The sequence below is a fragment of the Pholcus phalangioides genome, unplaced genomic scaffold (genome assembly GCF_987345545.1).
Source record: "Pholcus phalangioides strain wild (caught in Gottingen) unplaced genomic scaffold, Ppha-v1.0 ptg000015l_1, whole genome shotgun sequence".
Taxonomy (NCBI): domain Eukaryota; kingdom Metazoa; phylum Arthropoda; class Arachnida; order Araneae; family Pholcidae; genus Pholcus; species Pholcus phalangioides.
The window spans coordinates 40,617,414-40,634,620 of record NW_028301608.1 but is presented as its reverse complement, the minus strand read 5'-3'; the positions used below and the strand labels follow the sequence as shown (position 1 = coordinate 40,634,620).

Here is a 17,207-nt window from a genome sequence, read left to right as displayed (position 1 = left end):
ACTCCTGGGAGAGATGATAATCCGCCATCTTTGAGTCCGTGCCTAGCCAGGATTCCAGAGATTGATCTGATTTATTAAAATTTCATTCATAATAAAAAAAAAATTGTATCTCAATCTTTGATGAGGGTAGAGGGGGGGGGGGCCCTGGATAGGGCGGGGGGGCCACGAGAAGAAAATGTGATCCACAGGGGGCCATGAGCTGAAAAAGGTCAAGAAACACTGCTCTAACTAATATAGTGCTAATTAAAATACTAAAATTGCATGGTACAAACACTAGGATCTGTGGCGTTAGTTATATCATGCTACTTCACCGCACACCAACTCCGGTCATATATCGCCATACGACAATTTCCAACCAGTGGATGGGAAATGAAGGCTCTATCCATCGGTGTTCGCCCCAGGTTCGGTTGGTAAAGAACTTGCTTCTGATGTTCTATGCCCGGATTCGAACCCATGGACCTTGATGGTAACCTTCATAGAGGAAGACGAGCATCTTTAGCACTGCGCCAATCGGGCAGTTATATTGTTTTGACCATTGGAAAAGATTGAGCAAGGGTGCTCAACCTTGTGAAGGTTGCGGCCATTTCGTTGGTTTGAAAAAGTGTCGTGGGCCACATAAGTGATCTGGAAATGTGCCACGGGCCACTTAAATTATCTTAAATAGCACTCCAGGTCACTTAAATTTAAAGTCAAAAATAGATAATACGCTAAAAAAAACAAAACTAATTTATTTTGACACGTACAAAATCGAAACTTAAACTGTCTCGAAAAGGAATGAAATTTGCCCTCCAACAACAAAATAAGACAAAAATATATTAACCGATATTTAACCGCATCAAATTTCTCTATAACTAAGGGGCCGTTCCAGTATTACGTCAGCAAATATTTTGCCATTTTTGACCCCCCTCCCTTGTCAGCAAAATTTCGTCAGCACTGCCCCCTACTTCCTAACGCATATTGGCGGGATCAGAAACGTACGCGGTAGGGGGGCATAGGGAGCTCCTGCACCTGCCCCCCCCAGACGTAATTCTTTTTTAAATTAAAATTTCGGAAGAAAATACATGTATATGTTCTTATAATCGATTTCTGTTAATTTAAATGCTATTTGAAGGGTAAGAACTCAAAATTTCTCTTTAAGAAATTCATTGCGACCTACCCTTTGAGCCATATATGGTAAGCCCTTGACCCCGCGGACCAAATGTGGCCCTGAAAATTATCTGATGTGGCTTGCCCTCACAAACTCAATTTTGTAAAAACTAACTAAGCGACACATTTACAGATCGCTTAAATAACCCGTGGCACAATTCCAGAGCATTTAAGTGGTCCGTGGCACATTTTTATATCACTGAAGTAGGCCTCGTGGACAGGGCCGTCATTTCAACTTCTTCCGGGGGGGGGGGGCAAAGCACATGTACTCAATGTATGTATATATATATATTTGTATATATATATTTGTATATATATATTTGTATATATATATTTGTATATATATATTTGTATATATATATTTGTATATATATATTTGTATATATATATTGAAAAAAATTTTTCAAAAGCCAGGGGGTGGCAACGGCCCCCCTGCCCTCCCTAAATGACGGGGCTGCCAGTGGAACATTCAAAGATCACTTAAGTAACCCGCGATACAGTTCCAGAACACTTAAACGATCCGTGGCACATTTAGAGATCCATTGAGGGGCATGTGGCACAATTTTAGAGCACTTAAGCGGCCCCCCCCCCCAGTGTGGTTCTACATCACTCAAGTTATCAAGATTAACATTTGATTCCTCAAGTGATCCGTGGCATAATTACGGATCACTTGAGTGATGCGTTGCACAGTTCCAGAGCACTTAAGCGGCCCGGAAACATTTCCATAGCACTTAAGCAGCCAGGACACATTTCCTGAGCACTGACGTAAGAATCATCCAACCCCTCCCCCCTTGTCATCAAAAGTCAGCAAATCGGAAACCCCCATTGATACTTAAGTAATAATTGAATGACCCCCTAAACTCAAATATATATAAACGTGCAACATAAATTTAAAAAAAAAAAAAATGCGTTAAAATATTCCTATATAATATGAATCAATTCACAAATTGATTTTTTATGCCAACAACAGAGGACGCTGGGATAGACATTTCTTCTCTGGCACTCGAATGAACATTTTCGATATTGTTCCAATTTCTTGACATAATTTTTACATATGATCACTTAGAAAAAATTCGAGAAGCTTCGAAATCAAACCTTCATTACATACAATGATGAAAATCAGACTGAGGGCAATCGACCTGTCGGTCGGCGGTAATACGGAAATTCAAATTTCCTCCTTTTTGCGTACCAAGCGGTGAAGATTTTAAACATAAAAATATTATTTCTAAGTTCTCAATGTTAAAAATATCCAAGTCCTGCAGAATAACACCTCGAAAACTCACGAATAAACATGAAAAAATATCGAAATAGGCTTTTACAGCAGGAAAAAATTCAAAAAGGCACCTTTAAGGCGTTTAATGCATTTTTCCCGAGCTTCCGAGCTTTAATCATGTGAAACCCTGGCCTGCCCGAAAAAGGGGAGTGACGAGAAAGCGATATTTAGAGCTCGGATTATATGCAAATGTATATGCACATATACATTTGCATATTTTGGCTTTTTTTAGCATTAATGCATATTCAAAGAATTTTCAGAATAAGTGAATATTTTTGAATATTTTCTCAAAAATTAATCACTTTTTGATATAATCTTTCAAATAAATGTTTCTCATAATATTTTTATACTCGTATAACATCGGTTTTCCGCAGGTGAGATTTAGTGAATTAATAGAGATGTTTGCAATACAGTGGTTTTAACCGTTTTAACGAATACCGTTATAGCGAAATTCTTGTTTTACCGAACACTTTTCTAATCCTCCGGATAAGTTTACATAGGGACATTTTGAAATAACCTGAAAGTCCTTTATAACGAAATTACGTTATAACGTGATTTCTACGGTCTCTTGAAGTTTGTTATGACAGGATTCGACTGTACTGTACTTTCCAAATACCAACCGTTTTATTGTAAGGCTATAAATAGATATGTCAAAAGAGTTTTTCTTTTTCAGTGACGAAGTGATTTTTTTTAGAAATATTGCCGAAATTCTTTTTTACTGGTATTTCGTTACTGAGCAGCTACAACAAAATAGAAATTAAAAATGTCTAAATAAGAAACATTTTTTTCTTTTTTGTAAATGAATATGCACTAAGAAATAGAAAATATTCATTTAAAAACGTATCTGCCCTTTTTGAGTGCAATTCTTTTAATGAAAATTGAATTTTCTGGATGTTAATGCCGAAACTGATATTTGGAAAGAAAAGTGATTTGCCTCCTCCGGGAATCGAACCCGGATCCCCTGACGTAAGAGTGCGCTAAACAATACACCAGAGACACACTTTTTAATTCCTTTTAACACGCATTAGTAGCGTGAAGCGCTGAGTGGAGTCAGCAGCCTTCTATGAGATGGGAAGCGGGGTGTGTCCAGTCTTCAAAGCCCGTCTAACTACAGCAATTTTCGCCCCAGTTGGCGTTTTGTATGCAGAGATGGTATTTTTTCGGCCTGAAATGTACTGAGAAATTGTATATTCTCAGTATATTTCAGGCCGAAAAAAAAAAATACCATCTCTGTAATTCTTTTAATGTGTATTTTCCTCATTTTTGGTGTTTCGGAATTTTTAACTTTTTCTGGATCGTTTATTGTATATTTTGGGTTTTTAGTGTATATTTTGGGGTTTTTTGTGCATATTGTGAGGTTTTAATGCATATTTTGGCAATTTTAGGTCCATATTTGCATATTTTTAGAGCATATTTCGCCGCACGTTTTAGTGAATATAATCCGGGCTCTAGTAATATATTATTTCAATCCCCTTCCCCTTATTAGGTCTGGGTTGAATTCTTTCCTATTTTGCAGGTGCAAAAATTGGTGGAAGTTGCACGAGTGATGAGGACTGCATCACCGAAAAAGCGACTTGTCAGAGAGGAACTTGTCTCTGCCCGAAGAATGATGTCCTACTCAGGCTTACAGAGAGTGGCTATGAAGTATGCCGGAAATTGTGTAAGTTAACAACAGAAAAAAAAAGTACTACATATTACATTTTGAATGGAAATTTTGATTCTTTGACGAATAGTGTGATCGGATCATGGTCGATTTCAGAAATAAGATTTAATACTTTCCAAGTATCGCGGACTGATTCTTTGGGAATGAATTAATCAACTGATCCAGCTGTGCGACCTCTCTATAATTCATCTATGACAGTGAGTCTTAAACTCGAACGAATAAAAGTCCAATGAACTAGATACATATAACAGACACGGGCAGTGTTTAATTATGAGTAACTTACCCCTGCCCGGCGAATACGACTCACCGTACGGGGGGGGGGGGGGTTTTCGGATTGAGCATGCAGTGTTTAATTATATTTTAAGCATTAGCGGCAAATTCAATGAACCAAGATATTGAAGAAAGCCTCAAACAGGTCATTTTCTTGCTAGGTCTTTACATAAACTACGTATTATGTAACGGATCCGATTTAATGAACTCCGGTTCAACAAATTTTCTCCCTTCAACTAATTTTTTTCTGAAACTCTGGCGAAAATAGAAGTCAAAACCTTCAGTAAATGAATTAAAAACCTCGATATAACGAATATTTTTTGAACTATGCTAATTTTTTTCCCTTATTTCTCGTCACCCAAAACCACAATCTAAAAATTTGACTTCCCAGGAATTGACCTTCACCCTTTCTTTAGGCCGGGATCACAGTATGAAAGTTTGATAAAAGATCTCTTAGAAAACTTGAAAAAAACAGGCCAATAAGACTATTGGTTATATTCGCTCGAATGTAACTGATATGCTTATTGATTGAATTTTTCAAGTTCTATACAAGAACTTTTCTAACTTTTATATTGTAATCCTGGCCTCACAGACAATTATATAAAGGGGAAACGAATCTGTTCCTTTTTGAGTAAGGCCGGGATTACACTATAAAAGTTTTGCAAAAGCTCCTTGATAAAACACGAAAAATTCAACCAATAATATCACCGGTTGCATTTGCTCGAATGTAACCGATTCGCTTATTGGTTGAATTTTTCCAGTTTTATAAAAGATCTTTTATCAGAATTTTATAGTGTAATAAAAGTTTGATAAAGTATATTTTACAAAACTTGAAAAAAAACAACCAATAATATTTTCGGTTAAATTCGATCGAATGCAAACGGCAAAATTATTGATTACATTTTTCAGGTTTTACAAAATAACTTTCATAACATTTTTTTAAAAGTTAAATGAAAGATATTTTACAAAACTTGAAAACAAACAAACAAACATTGAACATTGAACATTGAAGGACCGGACGCACCCCGCTTCCCATCTCAAGGAGATATCAAAGCGTTCCCGAAAGATGGGTGCATCCGGAATTTTATTAAATATATATATATACTAGGGGGGCTCTGCGCCCCTGCCGCCTTCGGCGGCCAACCCCCCCCCCCACCCCCACTTCTCTCCCGGACATATCTTGTTTATTTCGTCCCACTTCATCAGCGTGCTATGGAAAAGGGGAAAGGGACGTGTGAAAGCACCAGCCTACTGAAGAAGCGAATTTTAATGAAAATAATAATAAAGCAACAAAAAACAAATGAGATTCATCAAGTATCCCCAGAAAACTTCCCCATGGGGGTCCCCAGACTCAATTCGCTGAATTTCAGTGGGGCCCCACACTGGATATATCTTGGGCTACCGATGTGTTGCAAATTTTACAATGTTAAACAACAAAAATCAATGAGATACATTCAGGGGCACCGAATTACAACCTGCCAACATTTCCATGAAACCCTGACCTGCAAGCTTGTCGGACACCCCCCTGTGAGAATTTTTCATTTTTATCAATTTTACAACGAATAAAATCCAGGGCCCCACATACAGTAGCGGGGACACAATACGCAGATTTTTAGTGGGGCCCCAGACTGGCTATATCTCGGGTTTCGGCTGTGGCAAATTCTACAACAGAAAAGAATGAGATTCATCCAGGGCCCCCAAAATCAAACCTGTAAACATGGGGCCCCCCGACTTGGAAGCTTGTCGGTCATCCCCCGGTGCGAGTGCCATGAAAAATTTTCATTTGTATTCGTTTTACCAACGAATAAAATCCAGGACCCCCAAAATGAAACCTGTAAACATGGGGCCCCCGACTTGGAAGCTTGTCGGTCATCCCCCGGTGCGAGTGCCATGAAAAATTTTCATTTGTATTCGTTTTACGAACGAATAAAATCCAGGGCCCCCAAACAATTACCCGGGACACCAATTCGCATACTTTTGGTGGGGCCCCAGACTGGCTTTATCTTGGGCTTCCGCTGTTGCAAATTCTACAACAGAAAAGAATGAGATTCATCCAGGGCCCCCAAAATGAAACCTGTAAACATGGGCCCCGACTTGGAAGCTTGTCGGTCATCCCCCGGAGCGAGTGCCATGAAAAATTTTCATTTGTATTCGTTTTACCAACGAATAAAATCCAGGGCCCCCAACAAATTACCCGGGACACCAATTCGCATACTTTTGGTGGGGCCCCAGACTGGCTTTATCTCGGGCTTCGGCTGTTGCAAATTCTACAACAGAAAAGAATGAGATTCATCCAGGGCCCCCAAAATGAAACCTGTAAACATAGGGCCCCCGACTTGGAAGCTTGTCGGTCATCCCCCGGAGCGAGTGCCATGAAAAATTTTCATTTGTATTCGTTTTACCAACGAATAAAATCCAGGGCCCCCAAAATGAAACCTGTAAACATGGGGCCCCCGACTTGGAAGCTTGTCGGTCATCCCCCGGAGCGAGTGCCATGAAAAATTTCCATTTGTATTCGTTTTACCAACGAATAAAATCCAGGGCCCCCAAAATGAAACCTGTAAACATAGGGCCCCCGACTTGGAAGCTTGTCGGTCATCCCCCGGAGCGAGTGCCATGAAAAATTTTCATTTGTATTCGTTTTACCAACGAATAAAATTCAGGGCCCCCAAAATGAAACCTGTAAACATAGGGCCCCCGACTTGGAAGCTTGTCGGTCATCCCCCGGAGCGAGTGCCATGAAAAATTTTCATTTGTATTCGTTTTACCAACGAATAAAATCCAGGGCCCCCAACCAATTACCCGGGACACCAATTCGCATACTTTTGGTGGGGCCCCAGACTGGCTTTATCTCGGGCTTCCGCTGTTGCGAATTCTACAACAGAAAAGAATGAGATTCGTCCAGGGCCCCAAAATGAAACCTGTAAACATGGGGCCCCCGACTTGGAAGCTTGTCGGTCATCCCCCGGAGCGAGTGCCATGAAAAATTTTCATTTGTATTCGTTTTACCAACGAATAAAATCCAGGGCCCCCAAAATGAAACCTGTAAACATAGGGCCCCCGACTTGGAAGCTTGTCGGTCATCCCCCGGTGCGAGTGCTATGAAAAATTTTCATTTGTATTCGTTTTACCAACGAATAAAATCCAGGGCCCCCAACCAATTACCCGGGACACCAATTCGCATACTTTTGGTGGGGCCCCGGACTGGCTTTATCTCGGGCTTCCGCTGTTGCGAATTCTACAACAGAAAAGAATGAGATTCGTCCAGGGCCCCAAAATGAAACCTGTAAACATGGGGCCCCCGACTTGGAAGCTTGTCGGTCATCCCCCGGAGCGAGTGCCATGAAAAATTTTCATTTGTATTCGTTTTACCAACGAATAAAATCCAGGGCCCCCAAAATGAAACCTGTAAACATAGGGCCCCCGACTTGGAAGCTTGTCGGTCATCCCCCGGAGCGAGTGCCGTGAAAAATTTTCATTTGTATTCGTTTTACCAACGAATAAAATCCAGGGCCCCCAACCAATTACCCGGGACACCAATTCGCATACTTTTGGTGGGGCCCCGGACTGGCTTTATCTCGGGCTTCCACTGTTGCGAATTCTACAACAGAAAAGAATGAGATTCGTCCAGGGCCCCAAAATGAAACCTGTAAACATGGGGCCCCCGACTTGGAAGCTTGTCGGTCATCCCCCGGTGCGAGTGCCATGAAAAATTTTCATTTGTATTCGTTTTACCAACAAATAAAATCCAGGGCACCCAAAATGAAACCTGTAAACATGGGGCCCCCGACTTGGAAGCTTGTCGGTCATCCCCCGGAGCGAGTGCCATGAAAAATTTTCATTTGTATTCGTTTTACCAACGAATAAAATCCAGGACCCCCCAACCAATTACCCGGGACACCAATTCGCATACTTTTGGTGGGGCCCCGGACTGGCTTTATCTCGGGCTTCCGCTGTTGCGAATTCTACAACAGAAAAGAATGAGATTCGTCCAGGGCCCCAAAATGAAACCTGTAAACATGGGGCCCCCGACTTGCAAGCTTGTCGGTCATCCCCCGGAGCGAGTGCCATGAAAAATTTCCATTTGTATTCGTTTTACCAACGAATAAAATCCAGGGCCCCCAAAATGAAACCTGTAAACATAGGGCCCCCGACTTGGAAGCTTGTCGGTCATCCCCCGGAGCGAGTGCCATGAAAAATTTTCATTTGTATTCGTTTTACCAACGAATAAAATCCAGGGCCCCCAACCAATTACCCGGGACACCAATTCGCATACTTTTGGTGGGGCCCCAGACTGGCTTTATCTCGGGCTTCGGCTGTTGCAAATTCTACAACAGAAAAGAATGAGATTCATCCAGGGCCCCCAAAATGAAACCTGTAAACATGGGGCCCCCGACTTGGAAGCTTGTCGGTCATCCCCCGGTGCGAGTGCTATGAAAAATTTTCATTTGTATTCGTTTTACCAACAAATAAAATCCAGGGCACCCAAAATGAAACCTGTAAACATGGGGCCCCCGACTTGGAAGCTTGTCGGTCATCCCCCGGAGCGAGTGCCATGAAAAATTTTCATTTGTATTCGTTTTACCAACGAATAAAATCCAGGACCCCCCAACCAATTACCCGGGACACCAATTCGCATACTTTTGGTGGGGCCCCAGACTGGATATATATTTTGCTTCCGCTATCGAAATTTTTCAACGTTAAAGCAGCAAGAAAACAATGAGATCCATCAAGGGCCCCTGGAAATGAAAACTTTTTACTTATACGTGAAATCTTCCCCGGGTACCCCGACCCTGTGTTGGGAGCACTGCTGTTGTGTGTGTATATTATACATATATATACCTCTCGGCATGGACCTCCCCCCCCCCCCCCCCACAAAGGAAGGGCTGACAGGGGCCACAACGATTCTTATCACTTTTTGATTTTTCACACTATAAATTAATCACAGAGGGGCCCCTGAAAAGCTGGTTTGGGGGCTCGAAATCTAAATTCCAGCCTAAGGGCTCTGCTGTAGGATGTAGGAGCCTCTTGGTGCATGCACATAACATGGTCCCGATGGGTCAAATGGGTCCCGATATGTGAATATCGACCCAATATCGATATATGATATCATATCGATATATGAATGTGATTATCGATATATGAATCGAACCCACTTCCGTAACAGAGTTTCCGTCACTCAAAAATTTCACCCACTTCCGTCACTCGGTTGCTTAGCAACAGGCCCTTTTCGAGTTTGTTTGTGATTTTATATTATAGAATAGATATATATATATATATGAATTTGTATAACAGAATAACAAGTCCAATTACAGAAGTATAAATCAACGGAATAATTATGATAAATCGTGATCTAAGAATCGAAATCTAAATTGATATTATAGCGTCCTTGGGGCACGTCCGGACTCGATAATCAAATTCCGTTGGTGGCGGTCCGTCCGCGTTCGTTGGATGTCACTAGTCGTGTAGGCCGTACAACGACGAATCGATGTCATGTTTGCATCACATGTCATGGTCCAAGTGAGCCAATGTTCGGACACCCAGATGTTTTAGCTCATTCTAGGCAGACATTCCTGTTCCATAAGCATCCTATGTCTTAATTCTCCTGGGCAATTTGGAGATTTTCATCATTCCCGAAGCTACATCGGCTGCCTAGCTGGATTATGGGTGGCATTGATTCACCTCATTAGCATGTTAAGTGTTTATAGTTTCTCCAATAAAGTTCGCCGTTCAACGACGTATCAGTTTCGTGAATTTCCAGTACCCCTACGTGGCCGCAAGTTGTAGACTCTCCCTGGTATCAGCTTTACTGGTTTGGAAGGCTGAAATTCATCCTGCTTCTTCCGTAGTCCACCCTTCTTGTCGTGCAGCAAATATAGGTTACGGTCTAAAAATTGAATCAAATTTTGAATGCGCGAGAAGTTCATCGGACATTTTAGTATTCTTCTTTTGAATGCCGTCATCTGACTTTGTGACATCCGACCAAAATGAAACGCTGATGTGTGTGGACATTGGCAGACGTAATGCCATAGCGAGCCCGTAGCACCACACTTACAAGCATTGTGAGATGATCGTCCAAAGCGCTGCAAGTATGTCGGAAATGGACCATGCTCAGTTAAAAGGATTGTTTTTGTTCGCGGCCGTACACACTTGCGCAAAGCCACTCGACGTTGTATCTTGTAGGCGTCTTTCGTTGAGTTCTTGTTCCATTCAACATGCCAAAGATGAAGCATTCTGTCTTTCAAGATATTTCGGGCATGACTCCTCGGCCAAGGTAGAACAACCAAGTCTTTCAATGTTGTCGCTTCCTTGGCAAGTTGATCCGCTTTTTCATTTCCAGCAATACCTACGTGCACTTTGACCCAGACTAACCTTATGTTGTCGTGAGCGCGTAGGATAAGACGAATACTTCGTACGTCAGGGTTAGGTGAACGAGGATCTTGTATGGCTAGGAGGCCAGATGCGCTATCTGTCAAGATTGTTACTGGACAAAGCATCTCTTCCGCACGTTTAACAGCATTGAGTATCGCAAAAATCTCGGCTTGGAATACGCTATTCTCTTTAGCTAACCTTCGACTCCATTGCTCCTCTATTGAACCATCTTCCGCTAGTACCACATACGCGCAGCCAGTAGCCGTTTCTGTTTTAGAGCCATCAGTGAATATTTTCTTAGAGCCCAAGGAATCTATATTATCAATACCAAATGGCATTATTTGAGACTTGGTGAGATCTGTGCTTGGGTGAAACAGCCATTGCTTATGTCGCTGCTCAAATTGGTTTGACGAAATTCAAACGCAGCAATAAGCGTACATTCCTTCGAATTTACGCTTATTGGTTGCATTTTTCAAGTTTTATGAAACAACATTTATAAAACTTATATAGTGTAATCCCGGTTTTTGAAAGAGACAATAAAGCCATTCAGATTTCAAGTGGAAAGTTTTCAGTGGCCAATCGATGTAAAACTAACACCATAAAACATTGTACTGTCCACATGTTTAGATTTCAGTAAAAAAATGATATAACTTGAAGTTGGTGCTGTGTCTCGAAAAGTAAAGAACAGTGGGTCATTTGAAGCAGGGCAGTGACTAGGAATTTTGCCGACCGGGGCAAACAATATTTTGCAGTCCCCCACCCCCACAACTCTAAAATTCGATAATTGTGTAACGGTATTCTTTATTCTCACCTAAAATTACCACCCCATCAAGTTCTGCCCTGATCTGAAGAGAAAACGTTCTGATTAACAAAAAAATAAAAATTTCGGGCCCCTGCAATGGGACCGAGACCAGACTTTTCACGGGGCCCCTTTATAGGGAATTGATGGCTTGAAAAAATGAGAGGATTGCCGGGCCCCCCCCCATATTTCCAAGTCTACTTCCGCCCATGGTGTAATCCAAATACAACCCCCTTCAATAACTCACGGGAGTTTTGCAAGACAGAACAAAAACCTTGTGTTTATCCTAGAACTTACTTTTAGGTATTTATAAATTATTTGTTATTAATTGTTTCAAATTTAAAGCAACGTATAAATTGAAACTGTATTCAAAAATAAATTTATTAAATTTTAAAGCAAACTTTTTCTGGAGTAAAATTCATTTTTTACACGAAGTATATCAGAAAATTTTACGTAGATTGTTTCACTAAAATATCGATAGATGGCAGCAAAACCAAAATAATTCTTAGTGAAAGTAAATGCGCGAAATTCAAATATTTTGGAAACATTCCCCGTTCCGTAACAGTAGGTAATAATTGAAGGGATTCTCCAATTTTTTATTTTAAAAACCTATATTGCTTAAAAAATTAAAACATGAAGGTTTTCTTTTTTTGTTTTTCATTCCAATTCACATGAATACAAAATTGCGCGAAAAACGGCACACATATATATATATATACATATCTCTATCCAGAAGCGCCGACATGAAGAAAACATGTGGCTGAAAATCGCCATTCGTCCCATATATACGGGACCCAATCCCGTACGCAGGAGGCAGAATGGTGTCTTTTATTGTATATTCATGATTTTTTTTTGGGGGGGGGGGTTCAAGTAGTCACTGCCCCCCAGCAGGGCCGTCTCAAGAGCATCATGGGCCCCCGGGTCAATTGGTTTTCCTGAGGCCCTGCCTCCTAAATTCTAGAAAATTTCAAACGAATCTCATTTTTGTGAGGCCCTCTCTTCTCTTGAGGCCTCCGGGCCGTGCCCGGGTGGGCCCCATGCGTTAAGACGGCACTGCCCCCAGGTTCCGGTGCCTATATCTCTATCACAAGCTCAGGATCAGGGGCATCGGAAATGTTTCGAACCTATGGGTACTCTCCTTGAGCTTTATGCGGCAAATTTTGATTTTTAAATCAATTCTGGGTGCTCTGACCTATGCTGCAGATTGCCGTGGGTGCTCGATCAACTTCGATCAGCTCTGATGCCACACTGCTCCGGACAAGGCCGTGGAGGGGGGGGGGTATCTTTAGGATCTGGTCCCCCCCCCCCGAAATGTGAGAAAATGACCAAAAAAGGGAAAAAGATGGCCAAATCTATTGTTCTATCACTTTGGTCCCTCTTCCGAACGCAATTTCTGTCTACGGGCCTGGCTCCAGATAACCCCATCAGTTCTCCAAGTTTTGTTCATTCTCTGAAATAATTTGAGTAATTCAATGTTTAATTAGATTCAGCTTTGAAATCTCGTCAATTTATATATAAATAATTTCACTGGTAACGGAATAGAAGGGACGGAATCTGTCATGCGCTGTCTTGTTACTTTCGTAGTAAAAAAACATTATTAAGGAGAAATACTTAAACACTGTGTAAATACTTACATCCAGTAACAAGCAGTGACAGCTTCACGCATGGGCCCCACTGGACAGGCCAGTAGCCAGAAGACGTTCAGAAGACGATGACCAAAGTGGATGGAAAAATAGATTTGGTCATCTTTTTCTCTTATTTCGGTCATTTTCTCACATTTCGGGGGGACCAGACCCCCCAAGTCCCCCTTCCCCGTTACAGCCTTGCCATCCCGGACACCTCATGACAATGAGATCTAGACAAAATTTTCGACAGTGAGTATGTAAATTGGATAGCAGGCATTTCTAGACGGGTGGGGGTTCCAGAAAAACCACTTTGCCTCGGAGCCTATCTGGGATCCTTACCAAACCCGTAGCCAGAAATTTCGTTTGGAGGGGGGAACAAAGTGATAGAACAATAGATTTGGCCATCTTTTCCCTTTTTTTGGTAATTTTTTTCACATTTCCGGAGTGGGGGGGAGACAGATCCCCAAGCTCCCTCACTCGCTACGGCCTTGATCCTTACACAGTATAGTATTAGAACTGGTTGAATTTTTACAAGACGGGTAACCATTCTCCTCACACGCTGATAGGTAACCAGTTTCGAAGCCTTGGTATAAACTTGAATTTTTTTTTTAATTTAATGATTTTTTTTTAGGAAATTAATATATAACCAATAATCACAATATATAAAATTTAGAAAATTACTCATTCGAGGTTATCGTGCCCAAAATAATCAGCTTCCCACTCTGTCAACCGCGGGGGTATAGCTCAGTGGTAGAGCATTCGACTGCAGATCGAGAGGTCCCCGGTTCAAACCCGGGTGCCCCCTGTTGGATTATTTTTTTCCATCACACTAGGGTTGTGTATATCGAACTATTATTTTGAAAACACAATCATATAATGGGCTAAACTTGAAACATCTTGTTCTTTTGCAGCATACAGGCTGTATGATCCTTGCGAATTTTCAGAGGAATGTTTCCATCTCGTGGACAGTAAATCAGTGTGTGCCAAAAATCACATCTGCGTATGCGCTGCCTGGGCGGTTGACATCAATGGGAAATGCGTATCTAAAAGTAAGTACAGTACGATGTTTCATGTAACGAATAATTTACCAAATATTTTAAGCTTGAATTAAAAATGTCTTGATACACACAGGGCGTTGTGTTGTGTTATTCCACTTATTTCAATATCAGTTTTCTAAGGATATTATTACTATTGTCGGATCTGGTTGTTATTCAAATTGAAATGTTTGTTAAAATTTACAACATTCATTCTTAGGCCGGTATTACACTATAAAAGTTTGATAAAAGTCCTATTATAAAACTTGAAAAATGCAGCCAATAAGGTCAACGGTTACGTTTTCTAGAATGTAACAACCTTATTGGTTAGATTTTTCAAGTTTTATAAAAGGGATTTTATCAAACTTTTATAGTGTAATACCGGCCTTAGTCAGTCACAAAAGAAATACGTAGAAGCATCATTTAAATCGTTCGGGCGAATAACGGTGTGTTATATTTTTGCGAAATCGTTTTTTTTGACTCAATAATGTTCCATACAGCTTCAGCGCAATACAGGTTCCTTATTTAGTTCCTGCAGAAACCCGTATATTTCGTTGCCATGCCATTTTAAATACTTGCAATTGTGAATTCTATAATTGGAGAAACGGTCTATATTGTGTGTGTGTGTGTGTGCCATTGCGTCTCAGTTATATTCCCAGACGTGAAAACGTTCTTATGTTACTCCCAGGCGAATTTTTTTTCCCCTTTTCAACGATAACTTTGAGTCTCCTGTAAAGTTTGAAAAAACGACATAGACCGTTATTCGTTCGAACCCTTCAATTGTAGCGAGCTGTATGAGTATGTTCAGTGGTAATTGGAAACCTAGAATTGAAATAGCACAGTGAAGTCAAACAGGGGTCCCCCGAGTTATTGTGGTGTTTTTTTAAATTATAATTATGTGTAGTACATTTTCAATATATATATTGACTTTCAAGGAAAAGGAGGCCTGACCGCACCGGTGCAACAACTTATGTTAGATTGATTCGCACATTCATGGCAAACTCGTCTTAACGCATGGGCTCACCCGAGAATGGCCCGGAGGCCTCAGAAAAACGAGAAATGGTTTAATTTTTTTAGAATTTCCCAGGTAGAGCGCTTCAGAAAAATCACTTGACCCGGGGCCCATGATGTTCTTAAGACCGGCTTTATCCACCAGTTCGTCATATATTTGATGTCTTCGTTTGTGAGACTGTCTTAAACATTGTCTTGAAAGATGAACCAATAAATGTTTCAATATTTACAAGTATACGAGTATGGAGTATGTTTTTAGGCCTTAGATGTTTCAGAAACTCCCGAGTATCGTAATTGGAGATCTCTCTCAGCGGTTGGAGACCCGAATTTCCTGATTTTTCGTAATTTCTTGATGGGTGAATACATGGCTGACATCTTAAAATCTTTGTGCATATAGGTGAAGCGGAAGTTTTGGTGCTCCAGTGAATACAAATACAAATACAAATACAACGCCACAACAGGCAAAATGCCCAACGAGGTGGCTGATAAAAAGATGCCCATAAAAATATGGATGTCATATGTTTCAAAAATACAGCAACCCCATTAAAAATGCAATTAACACAAATTATAAACAATATATACACATGATAAAATATTATACAATGCCCATAAAGAATACTTATGGTTGTCTTATTCTAAGAATGGATAGCTTCTCGATTTACCCCAACATGTTTATCGTATTTCTTTTTAAACGTGTCAATTGTGTTACAATTTACTACCTCCGGGGGTAAGCTATTCCATCTATTAACAACCCTATTAGAGAAAAATTCCCTGCGACACCATAACCTTGCATTGTCCCTCACCAATCGATACTGGTGTCCCCTTGTAAAAGCAGTCGATTGGCGGTGTACTAAAAGTTCATGGTCCATCCTATCCATCCCATTGAAAATTTTGAACACTTCGATCATATCTCCTCGACACCTGCGTTCATCCAATGTAAACATATTCAAAAGATGAAGTCTCTCTTCATAACTCAAGCCCTGTGTGCCAATAAGGACACGCGTAGCTCTTCTCTGCACCCCTTCAATCAAGTCTATGTCCCTCTGTAGGTATGGTCTCCAAAACCTTACCGCATACTCCAGTCCAGGACGAACTAAGCCTCGAAAAAGCGGAAGAATGACTTTAGGAGAACGCGAAGAGACCTTTTTGAAAATGAGACCAAGCATTCTATTCGCTTTTTTGACAACCGCTGAACAATGTTCACTAGACAATGAAGCACTAGAGGACGCGACTTTGGAATCGTTATAATTTGTACATGTTGGTCTTAGATACGAAAACCCAAGCTGGGGCGCGCCATGTGCTAACACTGGTCAAATGATTTTTTTTCGCGTATCAAAACTTTGTTCCTCAAACTGAGTTTCGACTGCGGATAACAGAATCTTAACAGATTCTTCAAGAGGATCTGAGCCTTTTTGATTTTGTTCTTGGTATGGATCCAGAAGTTGAGTTTTTCGTTAGGGGGGTGACATCCAGGTACTTAGTTTGAGTCGATGGCACGATATCTTGTTGCTCTATGATGATCTTCGTGAATGGGATATCTCGGTTTGTGAGCCATATCACCACACATTTGTTAACATTCAACTTACATTGTTGTATGCATTCCATCTTTCGACATTAGTGATGGTACGTATTAATAAAGTATCGAAAAAAAGGGGAAAACTACTCCGGAGCCTTCAAAATTAAGACGCATGAGGGCGCCTAAAATGAAATAACGTGGGAACACAGATGTGTGTGTCCTGTAAGTTCTAATTCGGCTTTTATCTCATCAACCGTTCACCGCAGAAGTATGGTTCCATTTTGAAAAATGCTAGAAATGTGTTCAAAAATCACCCAGTAACGATTTTGAGAGTGAAAATACAGGGTGCCACAAAATAAAAAAATCCAAATTTTTAGACGCCGTCTCTTCTGAACCCAACATAAAACTCCCATGTTTTTAACTGCTATATTCGTTGAGATATTTGAATTCAAAATCGGACAAAAATTGGGAAAGAACATAAATGAAAGAAGCATTGTC

The 17,207-nt window shown here is 40.8% G+C and overlaps 1 protein-coding gene and 1 non-coding gene across 2 annotated transcripts in view; both read left to right on the top strand.

The window, feature by feature from the left end:
- LOC149076023 (uncharacterized) overlaps positions 1–17,207 on the top strand; it is a 50,191-nt gene that overhangs the window by 31,115 nt on the left and 1,869 nt on the right. Inside the window, exons 4-5 of the mRNA XM_089243545.1 lie at positions 3,936–4,079; positions 14,060–14,197. Of these exons, the coding sequence (XP_089099671.1) occupies positions 3,936–4,079; positions 14,060–14,197 (282 nt within the window). The remainder of the gene's footprint in view (positions 1–3,935; positions 4,080–14,059; positions 14,198–17,207) is intronic.
- Positions 13,882–13,953, top strand: TRNAC-GCA (transfer RNA cysteine (anticodon GCA)). The gene has a single exon. It is a non-coding gene; the product is annotated as a tRNA-Cys (tRNA).